The following is a 25,545-nucleotide window of genomic DNA, read 5'->3' on the forward strand; positions in this document are numbered from 1 at the left end:
TATCTTGGGGAGTTATGTTACAGCAGTTTGGTAGGAAGAAGCAGTTTCTAAATGCAATTTTGAAAACTCTTCTAAATGTCTGTGGTGCAGTTTTCTGTAGTGGTTTTTTTTAAGATTGAAACTTTTTTTTCCATCAGCAGGTGGATTTGTCATCAGCTTCTTTCTTTATGTGAAAAGTACTTTTCCTATGCTCTCAACTACAGTATCTGGCTTGCCAACTTTGCCTCTTTGTAAGAGATCAAAAATGGTTAAAGAGCATCTAAATTTGTTTGAGGTTTTAAATATGCTTTGGTCATGTCATGTCAACCATATTTTTTTAAGACGTTATCAGCGAAATTAGTCTTTAAGAAATATAAATGCTTCAAGGAAAAGAATCATACCATCATATCTCTAAGCTGTTCTTTCTTAACATAGAAACATAATACTGGTAATAGTTTTGACTATAAAGGTCCACTCTACTTTGTAATAGCACTTTTTATTTTTATTGCCTTTTAAGTGGTAATAGACAGGATTTAGTGTTTGCTGTGATTGCAGGAAATAATTATAGTGGACTTAATGTACACCAAAGAATAGAAGCATTTTTAATTTATTCTATCATTCTATTACTGGCATCTGCTTGCTTCACAGTGGATCGACTGTGTGTCATCAGGGTTTTGGTCCTGATCTCATAGCTCTATTCTTTCCTTCTGGAAAAGGCGTTTGGAGCTGTAGCAATCCACTCCTTCCCAGGTCGCTTCAAGGTACTATCTCCGCTTCATCATGCACCTTAAGTGCATCGTCCCGTCACTAGTTCAGGTTTCCTTCAGATCTACTCAGTCGTGTGTGATAACCTCAGGCTTGTGTTAAGCAATTACCAGGTGGACCAGCAAAGATCTGTTTTCTGATGGAGCCAGTCAGAAAATGAAGCTCAAATATGGGATTGATAAGTTTAGGGATGCTGAAGGAATGATTTGCTGAGCTGATGTTATTGTTTGAATGGTTCTAGGTGCTGAGCTGTGAGTTTTACCTTTCCTTTCTGCTTGGGGTGCTTGCAAGCATGGGTAGGTCTTGCTGACCGATGAAATCGTGAGCCTTTGGACTTCCGTCAGTCCAGCTGCTTCAAGGGTGTTTGAGTTTTTCAGCCTGAAATGTGCCTCGGTTTCTGTGATGTGAACCACGCACTGCACCACCGAGAGACACATGCCACAGTTGCTCCTCAGCCTGTCTCAGTGTGCAGCTGAGCCTTTGGGGAAAAAAAACCACAACCACCAAACCCCACGCTTTGTATGTAGCATGATGGAGTTTGTTTGCAGCAAAAGAGGGTTAAATTTAGACTTATTTCCATTTCCTTAGAGGTGGGATTGTGCTGCCTTTGCTTCCTTTCAGCCCCAACGACAGGTTGAAGAGTGTCTTGGCTCAGGTGAGAATTTGGAGACAAGGCACCTCTCAGCCGATTTATTCCCTCCCATCCTCTGCTCCCGAAGGCTGTGAAAGCACCAGGAATTTTAGAGCCAGGTGTCTGCCCAGTGCTTGTGGCATGGCCATGACCTCCAGAAATATGACTGGGAGAGGAGACATTAGCTCTAAACATTTGCATTGTTAATACAGCTTTAGCAGTGAAGCCTTTTTGCTGGGTGACTTGTTTAATAATATCTTTTGATTATTTCATTGATTTGGGGGTCCTGTTCATTGATTTTTTGGATGTTCTGGTCAGACTACCTCTTAGTGGGATTTTTATCTTCTGATTCCAGGTGATCGAAGACATAGAGTACCTGAAGTTTGACAAGGGGCCATGGCTGGAGCAGGATGATGTTTCTTTCCATCATTTGAGACTTTAGTAAGTATAATGTCTTCCAGTAACTGAACATCATTTAGCATCACATCTCAGGGAAAATGGTTAAAGCCTTGAGTTTTTAAAGCTATGCTTATAGTTGTACTCTGACTTGTGGGGTTTTTTTGTCAGAAGTCAGCAGTGATAGCAGGCTTTTGTAATATTGGTGCTTGGCACTGTAATACGATGTGGCATTTTGCTGCTGCTGCTAATTGATTAGACAAAAGACTCCAGGCGAATAGATCCCATTCCATTAATGAAGCACAAGAACTCTTCAGGAATTTTCCAAGTGCTATGACCTGTGGCCCTTACTTTTGGGTAGGTATTTTTTGTGAACGCTTCTCTTCCTGGGTAGTCACAGAAAAGCATTTTGGTTTAAAACAGAATATTTATGGAGTTGGCATGGTTGTTCCTCTGCTGCCCTTGCAGCATGACATCCTTCAGCAAAACTTGGTGACAGGAGTGACCTTGTAGCGATTTTTACATGTGGTGCTCTTTATATTGTCTGTGTTTAGAGTGTTGTGTGGTTTTTTTTCCCTAAAACTAGTCTAATTTCTTATGCTGTCTGAGTTTTAAATCTTTCCAGCAGTCAAGAAGATGGCTGAACAGAGCATGGGGGGGAAAAAGAAACAGGCAACGTTGGGTGACTGCTCAATAAGTCCTTTTTGCCTCCTTTCCCCAGACTCCCAGTGAATAATCCTTAATGCAAACGTCAATCCTAATTCACAGAATGAAATATTGTAGTTCTGTTGCTCCTTCTCCATAATAACAAGGGGGATTGTAAAGTTCAGTAGTTTAAGGGTGAGTTTTGCTGGGCTTTTTGCTAGAGATCTTTATCTGTCTAGTTGGATGTGAAGAGATCAAAGATAGTGGAAAGTGCCTTGCTCAAATAGAATCATATTTGATTATAATTCTTTGCAAGTACTCCCTGGTTATCTGTCCTCCGCTTCAGCTGTGGGGTGCTACTGGTGGGGCTGCGGGGTGCTTCTGGTGGGTCATGCTACCGGTTGGGCTGCACGTGTCCCCAGAGCAATGAAAAGAGAGGTAGCCCTCCAAACTCCAAAAGATGTTGAACCAAACCATTGATGTGTACGTAAAGAAGTGAGATCAGACCTATGCTTTTATCCACGTGTTACAGTGAACCATCAGGAGTGTCGCTCTGAAGTTGTGTTGCTGAATAAAACGTTCTCTGGATAACCCCATGTAAAGAATACATCTACACTTGGAAGACTAATAGGGATAACCTTGCACTGAAGTGAGACGTGTTTCCTGTTTTGCTAGAACTTCATCTTTAGACTGATCGTGCAGGTAGCAAGTGCAGTATAGTTACTGCATTTTTAAAGCAAAGTTTAAGAATTATATTCTTGTCATATTAATTTCAGGTTCTCACAGGTTAATAGAAACACAGGGATAATTTTTTAATTGAATATCTGCCTCTTAATTTTTGTTTTTATTGTGACAGGCATTGGAGTAATAGGTTAAACTTTTTTGCAGGCTACTGAGATTCTTTGCCATTTAGTTTTCTGTGCTTCTACTTCAAATGTCTCCAAAAATTAATGTTCCTTTTCTACGGGTCTTCTACCAAGGGGTGAAGATAGATGCCACCCAACACTGCTCTCCTGTGATCTAAGAGAAGCATGTCATGATTTGGGTGCCCTTCAAGTATCTAAGAGGTTTCTTTGTGTAGTCATTAAAGGATAGCATCTGGTGACTTAGACCCTGCAAAACTATCAAAATCAGATTTCCTCTGAAAGGGAAAATACAGTTAAGTTTCTTGTTTTCCTTTAGCTTCAAACTAGTACGGGTATTAAGAAAGAATTATTAATTGCAGAGTGTAGGAGGGAGTTAAAGGAAAGCATACAATTAAAGAGCAGTGTATTAAGATATTGTATGAAAATTCTACTTCGCAGCTGTAGAAGGGAATGAATTGTGTTGTGAAGGCCTCAATTTTTCATTGAACCCTGGGGAAGATTCAAGAGGGTCTCTTATTGTAGATAGAAGCTCTTATTGTAGATAATATGAAATTATTTTTCTGTGGGCTGTTAAGATCTTATAATGCAACAAACTGCTAATTTAAATGTTCTTAAGGTTTGAGTTTTGCTGTTTCCCCTCGCCTTCAGAATAGCATTGTCAAGATAGCATTCATGTTCAAGTATCTGATGAACATGCTTGCAGTTTGCTTTCAGCCTTCATTTGGCGCTGGGGTACTCGGGCATTGATCAACTGTGTAACAACAGATCCCATGCCAATTCTGTGCCCACACCTTGTTCAGCTAACCAGGAAATAGTGGGCAGTATGTTGGGGCAGTTTGGGTATGGAGGAGCACCTTTATAACTCATTTATGAAAATGTATAGGTTTGGACCTCATTACTTTTCGTGCTAACTCCAGAAGTGCAGGACAGGTATGAGTCTCCTGTCACAGCTTGTACAAACTTCACTCGTGAAAACACGTCAGGCCCAATGCCAGACGGGGAACAGATGTGTAAGGACCGAACAAATACTGCAGGGAGTCTGCTGCATGGCTTCACTGTTGGAATTGCATCCTGGAGCATCGAATGTCAATTGTAGGTGCTAGTTCATGCATGTAAAAGCTGATGCTTTCCTCACTTTTTTTTTTTTTCCCCCTAATGCCCAAGAGATCTTGTGGTACCCAGCTTTCTGCAGACTTGCAGATGTCCTGCGTTAATTTTTCCTGTTGGAAAGTGGGTTTTAGCATGTTGCTGGTGGGCTGCCTGTTACGTCTGCTGGCACGTGCTGCCCTCTCGTGAGTGTTTCTGGAAGGCTGCGGCAGGTATTTGGCAGGTTTTTTCCATCTGCGATTCCTTTCTTCGCTGACCTCCTGGCTTTTTTGCACAGCCCATAATCCTGCTCCAGTGGCTTGGCTGATGGTGGTTTCACCTCTTTCACCTTCAGCGTGTTACCAGCATGTCTTGGGGGAAGGGGATCCATGGGCAGGGGTGAAGATAACTTTTTTTTTCATTGCATGTATATAGGGTCTAATGCACAGAAATGCCGGCAGGGCCTCCGTTTCCTTTGGTAATGCAAATAAGTAAGTTAATCAAACCAGTGAGGCGCACCAATATAAAATCAGTTGCATAATTCTACCTTTTATCTCCCCGCCTTGCCCTCAAGTTCTCTTTCCTTTGCCCTAATAGAGACTAGCGTGGTTGTGGAACTGAAGCATGTCTTGGTAAAAGGTTAAAAACATATATATTTGTGTGTATGTGAGCCAGAGGATGCTCTCCACATCTTTCCTTCCTCTCCAAGCGCTGTGTCCAACAGAAACCATTCTGCTGGCTTTTTGAAATGTCTTAGGGAGTTCCTCTGTTGCCACTGCACTGTCTCAGGCTTGTTTTTAATGGTGCCCTTCCCAGTGAAATTGTGTGACTGTCTACCTGCATTGCAAAATAAAAAATGTTTTGGAAAGAAGAGCTGTAGTTTGTGTAATATCGCCTGTGTTACTTTACCAGCCGGTGGGGGGGAGCTTACCACCCTTGATGCGTTTCATCAGACGAGTCCATGGTTAAATCTGTTACACCCTTGCAGCTCTTTCAGAATTCGCTACAGCAGAATGTATTTCGTATGGGCAAATTTTTGGCTTTTTTAAGCCACCGCTAATTTAATTTTAAAAAATATAGGTATTGGCATTTGTTTTATCTTGATGAAAAGGGAATTTATTTCTATTTGGAAACAATCTAGCCATGAAATAGTCTGCCACTCTCATCTGTTCAATTGTGTTCATTAATAACTATTAGTGTGCCACAAACCCTGTGTAGTAAATCCTCAAGCGTTGTATTTGGCAGGACATCAGACATACATTTTTAAGGTTGTTACTGCAGGACCTCGTATGTGCAATAACTAGTAATTTCTAAGTTCTCTTAGCATTTGTTTTGCTTCTTGGAGCTGTTGCTAACCCCAGAGCTTGGCTTCTGTTTCCTTTCTTTACATTTTGCCCCTGTTAAACGAAGTGTTGCAACGAGGAAACGTGGGAGTGAATGAGGGAGAGCGACCCTCCATCCGTTCCACAGGGTAACGGGGCGTGCTCAGCAAAGGGAAGAAGTGCCCGTCTTTGAATGTCTGTCTTGTCTGATCTCAAATAGGAGGACTAGGTGCATTGGGCTTAGTTTTGAGACTTTTTGCCATGGAGACTCCAAAATCTCATAAACCATTCGTTGTAAAACTTCTGGCGCTATTAAAGCTGCTTCCTTTAGCACCTTACTTCTCTTTTGCTCCAGTTGAAACAGTTCTTTGTAACTTTGTCCTCGCAGTGGCTTTTTATAGATTTGAAGAGCTGTTGTTGCACCTTTTCACCTTCTCTTCCAGACCTGCTTTTCTGGGAAAGCTCTGTTCTTGTGTTTGTTGTTCCCCAAGGGAGTGGCAGTGGTTCGCCTCGGGCATGGCACGCTTGTTCTGCCTAACCAAACGGCGGAGGCCAAGTCCCTTTGGCAGGAGGAGGTCTGTACGTCGTCGTCCTGCCTTTGCGAACTTCTGGAGAAAATGGGCAAGGAAGAAATAGGCCAGGAAAGACACATGGGGGACACGCAGCCCACGCTGTCCTTTGTGCTCGCTGAATGAGTGCAGGAGAGGAGGAGGTCGGTATGGGAAGAGCTGGATGCAGGAACCGTCTCTCCCTCCCAGCTCCATGTGCCCGTGGCATGAGTCAGGAGCATTTCTCCTTTCCCCCGCTCTCACAAGCGTGGGCAAAATCGTGAGCGTATCACGCTCACTGGCTCACTCGCACATGTTGCACCCTACCTGCGGGAGGCAGGGAAGCCAACCTCAGCAGGGGTTGAGAAGCCCTGGCCCAGGTAACCAGGGTGTGAATAGCAGAGGAATACGTGCCATCCACTCAGCTGCAAACCTGGAACACAATAACCGCTCAGCAAGAAGCTGTTTTCAAGGTGTGCGTGAAAATCATCTGTTTTCCAGCAGGATCCACCTGCTATTTCTCAAGTTACTTTCGTATATAAATGCAGAATTTAACTTGATAGGCTTTTGTGTTGCTGGCTCTAAGCCTCTTAGGCCAGTGAATGCTTGTAGGTGGGAAGTGTGGTTTTCTAATACTGGGTATTGTCACTTTAGTTTTTGTGATTATGCCAGTGTCAGTTGTTGAGAAATCATGGCTCAAGCTATGCAAACTGGGTTTTTTGTTTGGTTGACTGGTTTATTTTTTCCCAGTCTACTTCCTTTACCCTATCTTGAACCTTTAGCAAATATGTTCCTAAGACTTTCTAATGTTCATTGTGGTAGGCAGTCTTGGGACTTAGCTTCCCTGCCCCCACCTATGTATAACACAAAGTTACTTGTGTGTCATCAGATTTCTGCAGTTTCGCTGAAAAATTTGGGTATCCTAGTTGTAAGCAGCCTGTAAGGGAAACAGGACTTCCTCCTCTGAAGAGGCAGGAATGTGTCAGTCCCGACTCCTCGGTACCTGCTCGTGCACGTCGTGCTGGACGTAATGTGCAAAGTGGGTGTGTAATAGGTGCTTCCAAAGAAGAGATGAGCTACCCGTTGCTGTAATGTATTTACCAGTGTGATACCTGTATAGCAATGGAAAGAGCTTTAGCTCTTAGCATAATGGCTGTTTGCAACAATGGTGAGCTAAAATCTAATGTCCCTACAGAATTGGGATTGTGCAGTCACGTACATGCTCTGTTAAGTTTGAAATGTCACATAATCCAGTGGGTAGGTAAAGCACGCTCTGGGAAGCTATGCATGATGAGAGCTGCTTCAGGAAAATATGGTGAAGTGCCGGAAAATAATAAATAGCAATACTTCTGTGCTGGGGGAGAGAAAGCTAAGGAAATGTAAAAGGTGCCTTTAAATGCTTCCTGCTCAGCAGAGAATTAGTTCTGGCAAGCGAATGTGGTTTTGTGGTTAAAGACACTGTTGTGGCAGATGTCTTTGGGTGGTGCTTTTAGTTAGTATTCAAAGTTATTTCTTAAGGTGCAGAGTTGAAGCTGGAGGAGCCATCTTTGGTAGCATTAGCTTTGGATTATTTTTTTGTTGCACAGTGGTTTCTTTGGAGGCAGCGGTTGTGAGAGCAAAGGAGGTTTGAGAGCAGCAGTTTTTCCATCTTGGCCACTAACTGACATAAATGGTGCCTGGGAATTGTCCTCTGTGATTGCCGTTTGGCTGAGATTCATGAAGGAATGGATTAACTGCAGACTGGTTGACTACTGAACTCAGTTTGTCTGTGTCAAGTTGTACTTCATATATGCCTGGACAAATTTTATCTGCTTTCTCCTACAGGCTTGTAAGGTCCAGAACATCTGTTCTTCCTTGGCAGAGAGCTGACTCTCCCATTTCTGTGGGAAGAAGGGACGGAGATGTTTATTCACTGATAAAATAGTGAACCTTCCACAGTCTCTGCTGTTAAGCCTGAGCTCAGCAAGGTCTTTAAACATTGCCTGCACGTGGTCCTGTTCAAATCAAAATTCTTAGCTTGCTGCCTCTGCACAATGAAAATGCAGATTAAAGCTTGTAGCGTTGGTACCGATTACGAGTGTGGTTGCAGTGTGGACTGCGCTTAAGTAACGAAGGGCTGGTACCTGAAGGGCTGCTTTCTGCTGGGATCTGCTTAGTTTAGTTCCAGGTTAATTAGCAGTGGGTGTTAGGGCTGATTCCTTCTCGGCAGAACCCCAAGAGAGGAGACTTTAGCAGAGGCAAAGGTGTTCTTCCCAAAGTACGCTGGGATTCAGAACTAAAACCGCTTTTATCGTCAGATCAACGTTTTAGGCAAGCTCTTCCATCCCAGCTCGGTTATTCCAAGCTGTCCTGGAGGTTGAAGGCTGGGGTGGTGCACGGGAGGGCCGGTGCTAGTGTGTCACGATAAGAGCGCTTGCTGGGTTGTGAGGAGGCAAAGGAGGGCTCATTTTCCTGGCTTCCAGCATGTTAAGTGTACATTTAATGTATGAGAAGATAAATAATGTAGTAGTTTATAGGAAGCATCTTTGGTGTTCATTTTGACCTTCTCCCACTTCAACTTTTGCTAGATTATTGTATTTCCTTACTGATTTGTCTGTAGTAGGATAATTTACAGTGTGTGTGTCAGGATATGTTAGCAGACTAGTTTACTTGTTGAAACTGTTCGGTGCTGTGAGGTAAGGTCCCAAAATTTCTGATTTAGGGGAAAAAATTCTTTGCTTAAAGATGATTAACTTTGCTTTGCTCAGGGCATGTGCTTTATGTGTGTATGTAAATATTTGTAAAGAAATGCAATTCACTGAAAACAACACAATTTGCAGAGTTCCAAGTGTTGAATTTAGAACGTGGTCACTGACCGCTGCAAATGGATGCATTTTTCCCCAAATGCGTGTAGGTGGCACTGTTGGTCTATGTATAATACCGGTATGCAGAAGGTGGCTTTCTAGCAGTTTCTCAGACATTTTAAATTTGGGATAGTTGAAAGTGCTGGTGCTGTGCAGCATGGATTTTTGGTGGATCCTGATGTCTGTCGTTACAGCTGCTGCAGCAAGCTTCCCCCCGGTTACTCTGGCAGGATGATTCTTGTGAGGGTTCGTTTGTGAAAACTAATTGAACAGGGGGCAATTAAATGAAGTTGATATAGCCAGATAGTGTGTGGGATTCAATAAAACCACTGGGCTTACTTTGCTTATATAAGAAAGCAAAAAGCTAGATACGGTTTATTAGAGAAGGCTCCCAGAAATGACAGAGCATCTACAGGGAGGAGGAAGCTGGAGCAGGAATAAACTGGAGGCAAGGGCAAGGGGGATAAAACACGGTAACTGTGTGAGGAAAAGGACTCTGTATTCATCAGAACCAGAAAATAACCAAAACACGTGGAAGAATTATTTAACAGAAAAGTAGTTCTTTAATATTTGGTCAAACTCAAAATTGATGTGGACTAACTGGTCCTTTTTCTTTCTTTTCCTTCTTTCTTTCTCCTCAGTGTTCAGGATAAAGATGGAGTGCTGGATCCTGTAGCCATCCCTCGCTTCATTCCAGAAATCACAATTGGAGGCAATGAATATGATAAAATCTATTATGAGTATCGATCGGTAAGTAATACTGGAAGGGGAGCACTTGTATGATAGCCAGGCAACTGTCCCTGCCAAGGTGTGAGCGTGTTCATAAGTGTCCTGGGCATCAATCTCATGCACAGGGATACATACTTCTAAGAGTAAGTTCGGGATTTTTTCCCAGATCCCTACCTTTTTTGAAGCCTAGCTTCCCCACAAGAGGAATAATGAAGCAAATGGTTTGTTTCATAAGCTGATTTTCTTTTTTGATCTTTAGATGTGGACTAAAGGATAAGTGGTTTTCATTTGTTTTTGTTTCTCCTGCCCCGATTAGTCTCTGACCTGTGAAATCTAAAATAATCCTTTGAGTCAAACAAGAAAATTGGAAACCCGTGGTGGCTTCTATAAAGAAGACTGCTTATAAAACGCTGAGGGAGAGGGGGTGTTTTTTGAGGAGGTACGAATATTACATTGCTTCTCAAAACTGTTGTGGCTTTAAATAGCGTGTTTCTGTACGCGGGCACACATCCAAAGCCTGTTGTGGCCCAGCGCTCTCTTACACCTCATGCAGGCTCCCACACAATGTTTTAATTAGCTGCTTGCCTTTCTGGTTCTGGAGACATCGGCTCCCAATCGACTTAGCACTTTGCCCTATTGCTTATTGTTATGTAGCTGGCATGGGGTCTTCTCGCACCATGTGAGCTTTTCCAAAGGCCCAGGTATTATAAAATCTCATTAGAGGAACTGTGGAACTGATGACAATTAATACTGATTAGACTAACTGAAGTTACAGGTGATGTTGTATTTTTCAAGTTGGGTTGAAATCTCTGCCGCTGCGGGGTTGTGTGGTTGGTTTTTTTTTTTTTTCCCAAGCAATCACTGGAGACGAAAGAAGGTCTATATAAATTATTGTAAACCATGATTTTCATAGTCAAAACATTACCATTTTTCTGGTCCTTTTAATATGCAGTCTCTTACTGAAATTAAATGTAAGATACATGTTTGCGGACTTGTTTGGAAACTCTGAACTACCAGTGTTTTCCTCTGGAATAGTCAGTTCAGAAGTCCTTGTGAATATTCAACGCAATTTGTTCTTCCTCAGCTAACTGCGTAGTGGAGAGGCTCCTGGGTTCACGCTGTTCTGCCTCATTTGGGATGAGGTCTTTCCAGCTTGTAAGAGGGGCTAAAGGTTAAAGCAGCAGAAAGCATCTTGGTACTCCTTGGAGTTGTCTAATGGGTTTGAAAACTCTCAGGTCCATCTGAGAAATTGCTATCAGAATTTTGTGCTTCTTGGTATCACTTACATTTTTAAGTCCAAAACTTTGAGCTCAGACTAAGGATTTTTGGAGTCCTTCACCCCAAGAGATGTCTGTACGTGTGCAGTACATATTTCAGAAGGATCTGCTGCATGACTTGTCGCCAGCGTGCAACATCCATCTGTACTGACGATGCCTTTCTTCCCGAAGATGATAGGGTTTTTTTGGCTGAAATGTCACTTTGCAGTGGAGCTGGGAATTATTGAGGCTGCCTGACACACAGCTAGATGTGACCTCGGTGCTGCGTGCTGAGAACCAGGGGTAATACTTCTGAAAGCCTTCCCCCCCCCCCCCCCCCCCCCCAACTGTACAACAGCACATTCCTCTCTGTGCTGGCAAGAAACTGAGAATGCCCTGGCTCATCAAATAGCTGGCTTCCAGGAAAAAATTGTAACTTGCCTTGCAGATGTAGCAAAAAGATGCTTAGGAGTAGGAATATGAATACCTGGGAAGGAAAGCTGGGCTCTTGGATTGCTCTGCTCAATGCCAGTTAGTTGACAGCAGAAGCTGAGCACTGTCAGTGCAAGAAAGAAAACATTGCCAAAATATAATCTCCCTTCTGCAGGCATGATTTTAGGCCCTGATTCAGGAAACTGCTGTGGAAAGTGATAATGTCCTTTGGAATAAGGAGGAGTTGTACATTTCATGAAGTGTTCTGTTAAATTCAGGCAACATTAGCTACTCTTTTTCTCTCTTCTGAATACTTAGACACTTGTAATCTTTCAGGGATGGAGGGTGGTCTGTCATGACAGTGCGTAATGCAAAAGACGCTGAGTTTTCCCACTTCCCGTAAGCTAATGGAAAGGGAAGCACAAAGCCAGCTCCACCCCACCGTTTTATGTTCTAAGAATTAAATCCTTTGTGTTGAAACTTTGAAGATCTGTGGTTTTTTCCTTCCAACTTTGTTTAGCAAATGAAAGTGTGAATTTCTTTGTAAGGGCAAGGAGTTTCCCAAATTCAGAGGTAACACAGCATGAGACCAGTGTAGGCAAAAAAAAAAAAAAAAAAAAAAGGGAGATGAACTTCTAGGCATACAAATCCTGGCTATGAGGTTGCTGGATCTAACGAGAGGGAATCGTAAACCCTTCCCATGTCTGTGCAGGGATGGTTACAGCTCTGCTACCACTTTTGCTTTTGAAGACAGATAAAGATTTTAGGCTCACATGACTTGTAAGTAAAGATTTAATTATGGTATAATTACAGAACTTTAACTTTTCCTTGTGGGAAATACGTGCTTTTAAAGTTAGTGTAATGATGTTTACCGCATAAATACAATGATTTACGTAGGGGATTTTTTTTTTTTCCTCGGCAATCCTATAACTAGTCATAAATCCTTGATCATACCAATCGGCAGCTAACTGCTGTGCTTTTCAGAGTTGCGTGCACACAATTCGTGCTGCTTAATAATGGTGGTTTACAGGGATTCGCAAATTCCAGGCAGAAGCTGGTTTTTGTTCAAAATATTCATTAGTCAGAAGCAACTGAGGAGGAGGAGGAGGAAATGCTATTCAGAGTCCAAGCTTTTAGTATGTGTGCCTTTCTGCAAGATAATGAGGTAGCCACATACAGCTCTGAATACTAGAAACTCACTTTTTTTTAATGTATATCTTCTAAATTTCTCCCATAAGTGTTCTTTTCACATGTGAGGAGGTGGCTTTCTGCCTCCTTCTCTTACCATAAAGTCATCTGGCAGTGTTCAGCTGTTCTGTTGAGGCATTCATAAACTTCTAAAGATGCTTTTCTGGCAAGGGAAAAGTAACCTTTTAGTCAGGTTCTGTAGATCAGATATAAGCATGTTCATTCTTAAGTGAAGCAACATTATTTTAGGAACTGTCAGACTAGTAAAGACTTGACTACTCTTTTTTTCCCCCCTTAACAACTGCTGTATCTCTGTGCTTTCTTCCAACCACACACAATCGCTACGGATAATGCTCCAAACTCCATGTGCGCCCTGTGAAGCTGGAGCACTTAGGCAGATGTGTTTGCAGAGAAGACGAAAACAAATGGTTCTGTTTAATGGCATCAGTGTACTTAAATAATGTACTTATGTACTTCACACTCCCAAATGCTGTTGGCAAGTCCTGCTGAATCTCCTAGGGGTGGTGAAAAAAAGGCTTCTTTTACGTGCATGCTCTTCTGTATACATAAAAGTGCAGCTGTCTAAGATTCATATTCAAGCCATCACCTCTGTCTTTACCTCTGAAAACAAAGCTGGAGAACTTTTAAAATAGTTTTTGTCACCTCTCCCTTCACTGCAGAGCACAAGGAAATTCAGTATTTCATTTATACAAAGTTTGTGCTTAAAAAATACAAAAAAAAATTAGCGGGCTTGCTTATTACAAGAGCCTGGAGTCCAGTGCTTGCCGATGTTTGCTCAAGCACCAGAGTGGAGAATTTCTTCACTTAGAGCAAAGTAAAATGGTTAAAACCTAGTCTGCTTTCTCATTCCATGAGCCATAGCAGAAAGCAGTTGTGCTAGCCCACTCACCCCGACCTCGGTTCATGTAACCTAGCTCCTCTGTCCAGTGGTTTGCCCCAACAATTGAAGCAGAAGTCTAAGAAATCCTGAAGGCTAAAAAGGGTATTTTTGGTAGTATGCTAAAGCTGGCTTGTGTCTCGTGCTCTTGGATTTGTTTGGGGTTTTGTTGGGTTCCCCCCCGCCCCCATCCTTTCTCCGGAGGGGTGAGATTGTGCAGTGGGAGGAGTATCCTATCCTCTTTATAGTTTGCTGGAATTCTTTAAGTATATCTGCTGGTGTGTATATTAAAAGAAAATGAGCAAACGCTTGGGCACACAGGTTCTTCTTCAGACAAGTCAGGCCTAGGCATCTAGAAGTTCCTTTTGTGCTAAGGCAAATCCCGTATCAAAATGTTGGATCTTTTGTTAGCCTAACAGATACAACTAGAAAAAAGGAAGTCAGGGATGTGTACCTTACCCTTGAAGCAGCCAGTTTGTGATGAATCCTTTGAAGAATTTATTCTACACTCTTGAACTGCCTTCAAAGATGTTTCCTATCCCAACAGGACTTCTAGTCCCAGTGAGTGTGTGTGCCGGTGCATAAGGTTTCTTAGATCCATTTTAGTTGTCGTCTTCAGTCTGAAGTATCCCTCTGCTCTTCCATTGAAATGGTGAGCCATGTGCTTCCTTTTTTTTTTTTTTTTTTTAAACCTCTCCATGCTTTTCCCTGCCATCCACTGGCTATTTGCTGATCCTGGCTCCTTTCCTTGATGATTCTCTTGGTCGTTCTTCAAACCCTCTACTTGTGCAGTGTCACTTTCTGTGGTGAGCTAAACTTTGCACGTGTGCCATGTTCACCATGTGAGGAAAGCAGAGGCAGCAGTATCAGTTCTGCTTTGTCCGTCCTTGTCAGTGCAGCTTCATATTAACCAGACACAAAATGAGTGGCTCAGATTTTTCTGCCTAACATTTAACTCTTTAAGAAAGCAAATAAATATGACCCTGAAAGATAAGAGAAGGCTCTCCTTTTCTTTTTCCCCACCCTTTTCCCTTGGTGCAAGACTGCTTTTGGAATACAGGAATGCTGATCATGAGGCAACGAAAGCTTGAGCTAGTCAGACGTAGCTACTGCTACGAGGTGCAGTCCAACTCCTGTAATGGTCTTTGACAAGTCCATTCAATTTGCTAAGCTAGCAGGGATTATTTTTTTTATATATTCCTGGACTAGTTTTATGCTAGATTGCCAAACTGAACAGTTTGGGTTTAGGTAAAGTAGCTGCAGCGACAGATTGGAGGGATGGGGAGTCCCATGCTTCCCCCCAGGCTCTTTATTTCCCTCTTTTTCTTCCCCCCCCCCCATAAGGAGGCAACCTTGAGAGGGGAAATCCTCATGTGTGGGAAGTCTGCCTCGCCTCCAGTTAGTTATTTAGGTCGTTGCAGGAAAGCAGCTGTAACACAGCAAGCTTTTGAGTGATGGGAAGGTGAGCCTGCAACATTAGTCAACTCAGCCTCACAACCCAAAAAAAACCCCAAGACTTGTAAGAACACGTGTTTATAATGTGAAGATCATAACTAGCCCAAAAGGGAGAGTGTTAAGAGATGACTTTCTCCAGCTTTGACCTGGCCTGGGTTGCATGCAAAGTGCAGCCCTGACCCTTCTTGTTGCTGGCAAACGGGGGTGTTAGGATGTCCTTGAGCTTTTCCATCTCTTCTGAGAGCGCAGAGTGCTCCTGGCTTACACAAATCCCCCATTTAGAATACCCTGAACTACAAGAGGAATACTCGAGCTTGCTGGAAGACGGAGTCTGGATCAACAGCAGGGAGCATTTGGGTCAAAATGACACGTTGAGGTTTAATGCAGTGATGCTGTGTGGTGGGGTCCTCAACATCTTGGCCTCTGGCTGCAGATTTTGGGTTATGAGAAAAGCTACAGGGTTCTAAAAAACCCCATTTTGACCAATTCTACTCGTATGCACAGAAGACATTACCCATGCATACATATAAAGTACAACTGCTGCAATAAGCCTTATCTAAGCCATGAATTGTCTTCCATGGTGCTCCTGCCTTTGCAGAAGCAGGGAGGTTAGGATGTCTTTGTTCTTAGTGTTTGTGATTGTTACCATAGCGGCTGTCTTTGATACAATCTTCTGTTTTCTTTCTCCTGCCATTTTTTCTTGGTGTGATGAATTTTTGATTTTTTTAAGGATCAAGGTCTCCCTTCCTAATTCTTACTTTAATGGAGGTGTTTGACAGCTGTAATGCCCAGCCCTGTCTGCTCTTGAATCCAGGAAGGAATGAAAACAGACACGCAATAAATTAGGAAAGGCTTTATTTAATTTTTTTTCCTCTGCTTTATCTCTGCAAAAATATTTTTAGCCCTTTCTAAAGTAACAAGATGTTGCCTGGCTAAATATCGATAAGGCCAGAAGAACTTGAAGAATAACCAAAACCTAGGATTGACGAAGTTGTTCATGAAGGGTACCTGGAAAGTGGTGGGAATAGGTATGTGATCTCCTTCTTTTCCCACTCTTCCTTCTCTCTCACAGATCTTGTACATACAGAGAAAGCAGAAGAGCAGCCCCTCTTCTGCTTCAGAAATGTGTAACTTCTCTACCCTGCTTCCCTTGAAAAATACCCTGGGCAGTTGGCAGGGATCAGATACAGGGTGGAAGGAACTTGAGACCTTGGGACTATCTCAAATTTTGGTCTTGGTAGTTGTGTCTGTTTTATTTTAGATGACAGACCATGCTGTCCCAGGCACTGGGTACCTATGTAAATCAAAAAGACAGTAAAATCCCACTGGCATTAAAATAATCCATTTCAAACTTGAGCCTCTGCCACTGAGCCCTATGAAAGAAAACACTTTTTTTTTTTTCTGTGGAAGCACAACCTTCCTCTCCCAAATGCCTCTCAATCCCATACAGGAATGTGATGCCCAGGGTAGACCTCTGTTAAATAAAATAAAATCCCAAGGAAAACAGCTTGGAAGATAGATCTTTTGTCAGTGATTAAGCAGAGTGGAGAAAAGTTGCAGGTGAATTGCTCCCACTCTGTTCTTCTGCATCTCCTAGGAAACTTTAATTAAAAAAAAATAAAAATCCAACCCTCAGAGGACAGTTTCATAGTGATGCCTTTTAGTGAAAATCATGCTCTAGATGAGGGAAAGGTTTTAGCAAATCTGTGAGAAGGATACTTGGATTTATTTCTCTCTCTCCCTGCTTTGCTCCAGCTTCACAGGGGTAACATCTCCACAGGTCTTAAACTGAGAAACTGTCCATTTGAGGTGTTTAACTGGACGGCTGTGGTGGTACAGTTTGGGTTGGGACAGCGTTAGGATACGATCTTCCTTGTTTCTTGGTAACATTTTTATGCTGAGAAGTGCTTTTGGGCTCTTTAATGTTGAACTGGCATTCCTAAGACCTGCTGCTACTTTGGGTAACATCAAGAAATCTATTGTAAGAAGGTTTTTGCATTTTACCTGTCTAGTTAGAAAAGCAAGCCTGCAGTTAGTATAACGCTTTATCCGGCTTGGTTGTAGTTACTTGGCTTTTTCCTGCAGTAGGTTTGCGCTCTGTAGTGGATAACTGGCATTTCTAACATATTTACTGAGAAAAACCGTAACAGATACTATTCTGCCACTATGGAAAGTAGTCACTAGAGCAAGTAGGCACTGGGGAGAAAAGCTGCAACAGAATATTTAGCTGTTGCTTCTTTATTCTTGACTGTCCTGCAAAAGCAAGGCTAGAGATACACGTTAGATTATGGTGTTTGTAGCTGTTCAAATTATAAGTCACAAATTCATTTCTACAAATTATATTGCTGTTTAAGCTCACTTATGTTGTTTGAAATAATAAAATACTTCAGCTTTAAAGAAATGTGCTGTGTCCTCCTTATGGACACTTCTCTTTCTAAAAGATTTCTACTGTCGTCTTGATGAATGAGTGAAGGGTGGGACAACATTCATTGAACAATTTCAGCAAACTGGAATTGTTTTAACCTCAATTCAGTAAAGCCTTTGAGTACTCTTGTTACTTGGGCTATAATGAATGTTAACAGCATTAAGAATTTTGTTTGAGTAAAGAATGGCAAGAGTCGAGCTGTAAACAAACATTATCTATGCCAATCCTTTGGAAACCAAGCCGTACACACCTTGGTGTGTCTTTGGGGGGGTATTACACCCCCCTTTCCTCTTTTATCTGTTGCTGTGGAACATAGGAACCAAACCCGTCCAGAATACAGCAAATATATATGAAGCTACACATTCCTAAATTCTCTTAGATTTTAGCTGTGTGCCAACAACAAACATTGACAATAAACTTCTGGAAGTCAGGCTTTCTACTGGAAAAAGCAGCAGTCTTTGCTACCAGCAGCAAATGAAAGGTGCTCTTATTATGCTTGTTATAAACAGCCACTAAATGAAAAGGTTTGGATATTGATGAATGAGCCTGTGCTTGCGGAGTAATGACTCTGTTTTTAAGTGCTCTTTGATCAGTGCGGCTCGAAACGTGCTATTTATAGATCTATTAGCTGCGAAGCAGCACAGGAAGAGAAGGAAAAAATGGTAATTCTTTTTGCTCCTGAAATGTTGGAAAACAAGACAAACTCCAAACTGATGGATGTAGACCTTTTCAGATTGTTAAAACTCTCTAGAGCTCTACCTGTACATGTCTGGTTTGAAATTATTTTGAGGAGCTATGAAATGCAGCCGCAGCATATAGCAAACAGCTGGCTGAAGCTGTTTGTTGCTACTCTGCAGCCTATACCGCTTTATGGGGCTTTTCATCATGTTTATAGTTTTGACAGACACTTCTGTGGCAGAGTTCTTAATTTAACTGATGAGATGATCTTGTTTTCATCTTTTTACTGATGCTCTTTTAAAGTTGAGCAGGTTTTTTTTCAGCTGGCTCTACCTTTGGGTACAACTCATTTCATTAGTTTCATGCTCTGTGTGGTGGATTTTATCGCATACTTCTTGAGATAATCCTTGCTGCCAACGTAAGTTCTGCACAGTGTAATACAGCAGACCAGAACTTAATTCTCTGTCTCATCCATTTCCATGGAGTGGAAAAATCTGTTAGTTGGCAGTGACCTTGCAGGAGCTCACATTTACCTCCCGCTGCAGGGGTACGTGCGAGCTGTTGGCCTTGTCTAGTGGGATCTCTGTTCCCGTTTGCCTGTTGGGTTCTGCTTCGGTTGTAAGCTCTTGAGGGCAGAGACTTAATTCTTGTGTTGCAAAGTCTGTCTAGATGGCTGCTGTGATAACAACGCTTCTTTTCTTACTTTTTGTGGGAAAGATGGTTCAGCTTTGGTGTGATGGTCAACTGAATTCTCTGCCACTTGGTGCTGGCCAAACGTGTTGGTGGCTCCAAAGGTCTCTGGGCTGATGTTGGTGAAGGACCTAAGAGGGTTTGAAGGGATTTACTGGACCCTGTATGCTACTCCTTTTACTTGCCTGTGGAAATGTTAATAATTAATCATGCATAACAGGATGCACTACTATTATATTTAATGTGGCCATTAAGTCACATCTTTTCTTTGGTCTTACTCAAGTGTGATTTGAAGGTGACACGTGCATGGAGTGTTCCTGTGAACGTGCCGGCCACTTGCAAGTGATGTGGCCTTGTTGATTTTCATCACAGTTCTGCCTGGGAAACTTACTCAGAATGCGTAAGTCTTGTGAAAAATCCAAGTCACTTCCAAGTACTTGCCTGGTTTCCCATCGAGACCCTCTAAATTTAGTCAGCAGTATCCTACAGCAAGGAGTCCTTCAAGCCATTGGCTTTGTTTGGCACCTATATCTTGTATTGGAAGAGACAATGAATATTCAGTTTCTCTCTGTGTTCTCTCAGCTACTGGCATGTTACATAGAGCTTTGTCCTATCTCCCTTCCATCACCTCTCTTCTAGGCTGGACAGTTCACCTCTTCTGGCTGCACTGCCAGCAGCCTCGGGGCTGGCTGCCTCTTCCCAGCCCTTGTGCTGGCTGAGTAGCTGTGGGCAGGACAGGCTGGGAACTTCAGCTGGATGCGGGTTGGGAATGTAAACGTTTGTAGTCACCAAAAAAGCACATCCTACCACTTGCCTGGCATCTCCAGATCTTCCTTGGTGCTCCCACCACTCTTCTTTGCAGTGGTCTGGTATATCTTTGGCTCACTGAGCTTGCAGAATCACCGAAAACTAACCCAGCCAGAAGGCTTGAATGGTTTCTCACTGGGCGAGGGGGCTTGATTGAGCTTGTGGAATGATCCAGCAAAGCTGCAGGGCTGGCTTGTACTGCGCAACAGAGAGATGAGCGGATGGGTACTGTAGGACCTCTTCTTGTTGGCATCACGCTGCTCAGTCCATTGAGCCACGCTGTGCAACTTTGCCAGGACGCTTTTCATTTGGCTGTTTTAATCCAGGCTCCTCGTGATGATGAGCCAACACTTGTTCTGGCAGGAGGTGGGCAGGCGAGGAGCTGGAGGGGAGGCAGTAGACCGCAAGAACACGAGTGACTCCTGTTCCAGTATTTTCCCAAATATCTGAAAGATCACCAGCTCCCTCACCCTGGGACAGACCTGCCTTGTTCCTAGTTGTGCACCTTTTTTTTTATTACGGACGTGGCTGTAAAAAGTGAGCTTTGAAGAGCCCGCTCTTGGGAGGTCGTTTGTGTTCCTTGTACCTGGTGCAGACAGCGTGCAGAACGCAAATTCACATCATTCTGCTTGCCATGTAATATGGGATTTGTTTACTTTGCCTTCCTCTTCCCATTTCTTTTTTTGGCTATTTTGAAAGCCTGGCTCTAACATATCCCAAAACTGAACTGCTTTTGCCAAGGCCCACTGTGAACGATGGAGCATGGATGAATACTTATTATAAACTTCGCTTTGATGTATTGCATGCCTTTAACCGAAGGTACATGGGGAATTTGTTTTGGACAATGAATTTGAACTCTGTTGGGATTGATATTGTATCTTTTAAAGAGGGCAGATTTACCCAGAAACGAAACTGGGAACTCCTGTATTTTCCCAGAGAGCTCCTGTTGCTTTAATAATCTAGTTATCTGGGAATCTCTTCAAGTATCAAAGGGCCAATTATGTGCTGCCTGGAGAGGACCAGGGAGAGCTGTTTTTGTGCTGGAATTAATAGACACAGGCTGGTCACAGCAGGTCTGATGTCCTCCCTAGCTCACCACTGTAAATTTGCGGGGCAGAGATAGTAATCATTTATTTTCGTCTTGCATCTCCTCTTTGCTCAGCAGGAGTAACTCTTAACAGGAGTACATGGTTTCTTCTGATACTTAGGCAAGACATTAAAGAGAACTTCAAATGGAAAATCTTAGAAAAACTGATCAAGAATGGCTTGTGACAAGGCAGGGTGGGGAATGTCTCACAGAGGAGGTAGAAATCTTCTGTTAGCTCGATGTTTTACGGAAAGAATTGTCTTATTTTCTGACCTTCAAATAAAAAAAACAACACAACAAACACCCCCCCACCCAAAAAAACCCAGCAGGCTTCATCCTGGATTAAATAGCTGGTTTTGTGGCCTGAGTATAGATTTCATCAAGACCAGGTCTTGCTTCTCTCTGCAGGGGCAGCTCTCTCAAACAGGATACTCTTACAGTTTGGGTTTTTTTAAAGGAAAAATCATCAGGGCAAGTCAGGGGTCCTGTGTGAAACCAGCATTTGTGTGGAGATGAGCAGATGATCTGTGCTTAATTATTTGTAAAGGCTGCCAGCAGATAGCTTGTTGTTAAAGGAAGGGGTTTATTATAGCATCTTTGCTTGCTTCAGGCGTTCTCACAAAACTAATTTGCTTTTTCCTGGGGGTTTGCTTCTTGATTCTAGTTGAAGTTGAACACTGTGTTCTGCCTTTTTTTTTTCATTCCTGGAGATAAGAAGAGGTTCTGGAGATAGACTCTGTTTCTGGAGCTAGGACCTAACCATCTCCGGCATTGCAGGTCATGGCCAGTACTTTCCAAAGGGGACTGCTTTAACACCTGAGACTGAGGTTGAAATGTCTCTACATCCCTTTCCTCCACAGGATCCCTCAGTTTGGAGTAATTGCCAAAGCACTACTTGATGCACTGATCCTGTCGCTGGCAGGTTTTGTTCCCGTGGCTCAGTTATCTAGCGGGTACAGAGCCCAGTTTATGTTTATTCAGGCTGAAACTGCACTAAAAATTTGTGTTGCTTTTGCAAAGCAAGTTGTCAGGAGATGAGTTTGATGACAGCGTTGTCGGCACGTTTCTGGTGTGTCTGCTGTCATGGCAGCGTGCTTTTGCTGACCCGCCGCAGCCCGCTTCACCTGGAGGAGCGCTTTCCTAGCCTGCAGAGAGAGTACGTACGCTGCGTAAGGGGAGTTTGCTGTTTTAACCGTACTGCCAGGCTTTCTCTTGTAGTCCTGCATGCTGCGTCTGTAATCCCTTGAAGTGGCTTCCAGTTAAACGGCCTCTTTCCCCAGATCTTTAAAAGCTGAAGGCAGAACTATTTGGCCACTGGATTTTTGTGTCTGTAATGCTGCCTGAGTGCTTTTGCGATGTGGCAGCAGGCTGAGAGAGCCAGGCTTGGCTTTGAGTATGTCCTGTTCCTCCTGAACCTTGCACAAGGCTTTGGCTGTGGGACGTGCAGGCTGGCTAGACGGACTACCAGAATGGGGTTGTGTGCTTCAGTCTCCTGTGTCCTTTCACAGACTTGGAGGTAACACATCCTCGTTTCTAGGTGTAGACACAATTCCTTGAACTCCCAAATGCCAAGACTGGGGTTTTTTGTGGGTTTTTTTCTCTTTTTTTTCTTTAATGATACAGAATCCCAGACTGGGTAGGGGTTGAAGTGACCTCTGGAGGTCATCTAGTCCAACCCCCCACTAGAGCAGGATCACCCACAGCAGGTCGCACAGGATGGCGTCCAGGTGGGTTTTGAATCCCTCCAGAGAAGGAGACTCCACAACCTCTCTGGGCAGCCTGTCCCAGTGCTCGGTCACCCTCACAGTGAAGAAGTTTTTCCTCACGTTGAGATGGAACTTCCTGTGTTCCAGTTTGTGCCCGTTGCCCCTTGTCCTGTCACTGGGCACCACTCAGAAGAGTCCGGCCCCTTCCTCTAGACACCCACTCTTTAGATATTGATAAGCGTGGATGAGATCCCCTCTCAGCCTTCTCTTCTCCAGGCTAACCAGCCCCAGCTCTCTCAGCCTTTCCTCACACCAGAGATGCTCCAGGCCCCTCATCATCCTCGCAGCCCTCAGCTGGCCTCTCCCCAGTAGTTCCCTGTCTGTCTGGAACTGGGGAGCCCAGCACTGGGCAGAGAACTCCAGATGTGGACTCACCAGGGCAGAGCAGAGGGAGAGGAGAACCTCTACTGCTGGCCACACCCTTTTCAATGCACCCCAGGATTTGGCTACTGATGTCGACCTCCATTTGCTCTTGTCTCTGTGATAATTTGATTTCCCTCCCTGGTGAGGGTGCAGACGCTCCAGCTTTCCTGGTACATCTGATGTCCTGTTGCAGCACTCCAGTCCACCCAGCGTTTCCCTCTGCAATGCGTTTCTCGGTTCACTAGGCTCAAACCACTCCTTGCGTGATCCCCCTGTGACCTGTACAACCCACCCAAGCTCCTGAGATGCTGTCAGAAGGAAAGGCTCCCGCTGTGGTCCCCAGCCCTCTGATGTCTCGCGTACAGCGATGTGTAATGAACTGTACAGAGCAGTGACTTCATGTGGCAGCACTGTGGTTCCCTGAGCCCTGGACCTGCGTGTCTGAGTTGCGTAGGCAGAGTTAAGGGTCTGTGCAGAAGAGGTGTAGCCTGAAAGGTCAGCGAGGTTCAGAGGCAGCAAGCGAAGGCTGTTGCTTAGGTCCCAGGGTACTGGTGAAATATGGGTAGAGGGTTTGAGAAACTTCAGTTTTTCCAGCAAGTAGTGGTTTCTGGTTTTGCTTGTGAAGACTGCTTTTGCTTTAATAAAGTTACCTTCAGCTCTTGAAGGCTAAATATGCAATTTCATTTGAATGGTTTAACTTAATGTAGTAATTAACTCAGTATTTCATGCATGAAATATTTCATGTATTTAATAATGTGTGCCTATTTTGGCATGAGATTCTACTGACTGATTCAATTCCTCTACTATATGCAACGGTTAAAAGGGTCATCTCTTACTGAAACTGGGAGCAGGGGTGTGTAGGGGAGAACAACTGAGTGAATCTAGGTAGAATATGCTGTTGAGATTATTGGCCTATATGGCATACTGGTTTTTGTGGGTCCCCCCTCTAGCTGCACAGCTCAGTTTTTTCAAAGGGACTGATTTTTCTCTTAAGTTTTAATTTTGTAAGAAATGTTTCATGCTGCTCTTCTGCAGATACCGTGATACCCTTCACAAAGCATCTAAAAATTTCAGTAAACAGTGAAAAAGAAGGATGTTTCTGACTGAACTTTCTGCTTTCCCTAGCTTCCTGGTCGCAATTTCAAGCAAGGTTACAACGCAGACGTCGGTGACAAGTGGATCTGGCTGAAATGAAACCTGCCTCCCTTTGGAGCCCTTAACCACGATGGACCACAGAACTTGAGTGAAGAAGCAGCCGCGTTCAGCGTGCCTGCCGCCACATCAGTTGTGTAGAGCGAAGAAAATGCTGGTTAAATCATCTTCCAGCTGCAGCATAAGAGAATAGACTCCTAGAAGGGAAATAATTTTATTTGGGTTTGTTCTTCCCTGATGATTTCAGGGTGCTTTGTCTTTGGATGTTGGATAGTCAATGTGTGATAGGGTGATCTGGTGTTGCGGGGGCAGGCTTAAGATCAATGCTGAACTTTCTCTTCATCAAGACTGTGGCATATTGTTATTATACAGGATTACTGTTTTGCTGAATCGAGAGAAATTAAAGCTGTATCCTCCTGGCTCTCCTAAAGTTAATTTCTTGCTCTGTCATGCGCGGTGTTTTATTAGTTTCATTAGAAGAGTGCACATGCTGAAATGCGTTTGCATCATGTTCTGAAAGCCTCTTACTGGACATCAGCATCAAAGCAGGCGAGCATAAAAAAGTTCATTGAGAGAAGGAAGTAAGTCTTGATCTCAATTTAAACAGCAAAATATCTGTGCTTAAAAGTCTAGAGAAATATTCAAAATAATTGCCAGCAGTTGTACTCATAGTTTCTTCCTTTGAATGGGCGCTATGGACCAAAACGTTTGTTGGGTATAAAAGACAAACATAATTACTATTTTTGCAAGTCCCTGAAAGTCCAAGTTGGAGTTCTTTTTAAAGAAATTATTCATTTGGTATTAGTTAGTCACACAAATGAGCCACCTTGGCTTTGGTTCAAGCAACGCTGTCCAGATTTAGTCTGCAGTAATTCTCCATTTCCAGCAAGGGGCTAACTACTTAAATCCCTGAGTAGAAGCGCTGCCAGGTGTTCCAGTATTCAGGGCAATGCCTTTGAATTGAGGAGCCAACTCTTGCCTGTGCCCCTTCCTGTATCAAAACCAGTAGGAAAAGACTCCTTTAACGAGAGCCTCGGGGGCCTGGTTGGATACTGAAATAAATGGGCAGTGGGATAGAAACGTGGCTCTTCTCGCTGATCTCTTAGCTCTTTGTTTCCATGTTTTATGGCTTTGGAGTTGCATCTCTGGTCACAAAAGGACTGACTCTGCTTTGGTGCTGCTGTGCCACCCTGCGCTAATGTGGCCGGTGGCTTCACAGCGATGAGGAAGTGCTGGGGTGTGGAAGTGCAGCAGGACCGCTGTAGTCAGTCCTGTGAAGCTGTGGGTTTTTTTTTTTTTTAACCTTTCCAAGATCTTTGTGTGCGTTTTCACCTTCCAGAGGCTGGTTATTGGGGCACAGGACCTAGGCATGTTGCAGCTCAGCAGCGTGCTTCCTTACCTCCTCCAGGAAGGTGAATCTTAGTGCTCTTGTGCCTGAGGACCTGTTGTCTTCTCCTGAGCAATTAGTGTTAGCTTTTCTTTTCCTGTGCAGAGCGCCATCTTGCAGCAGTCAGCAATGTGTGTAGAGATGAACAGAA

At 43.5% G+C, this 25,545-nt stretch overlaps 1 protein-coding gene across 3 annotated transcripts in view; it reads left to right on the forward strand.

Annotated features, from left to right (window-relative positions):
* Positions 1-24,437, forward strand: part of NDUFA10 (NADH:ubiquinone oxidoreductase subunit A10) — a 42,288-nt gene extending 17,851 nt beyond the window's left edge. Inside the window, exons 8-10 of one of the 3 annotated variants that reach the window (XR_012835959.1) lie at positions 1,731-1,816; positions 3,397-3,574; positions 4,200-5,239. Coding sequence is in view for 2 of the 3 variants with exons in the window: in XM_075755843.1 (XP_075611958.1) it covers positions 1,731-1,816; positions 9,723-9,831; positions 23,981-24,049 (264 nt within the window). In the remaining variant the exon portion in view is untranslated. Of the gene's footprint in view, positions 1-1,730; positions 1,817-3,396; positions 5,240-9,722; positions 9,832-23,980 lie in introns of those variants that run through there. The other 2 variants (XM_075755843.1, XM_075755845.1) reach the window with 2 other exon arrangements.
* The last annotated feature ends 1,108 nt before the right edge of the window (positions 24,438-25,545 follow it).

Source organism: Balearica regulorum, chromosome 6 (assembly GCF_011004875.1).
Source record: "Balearica regulorum gibbericeps isolate bBalReg1 chromosome 6, bBalReg1.pri, whole genome shotgun sequence".
Lineage (NCBI taxonomy): Eukaryota > Metazoa > Chordata > Aves > Gruiformes > Gruidae > Balearica > Balearica regulorum.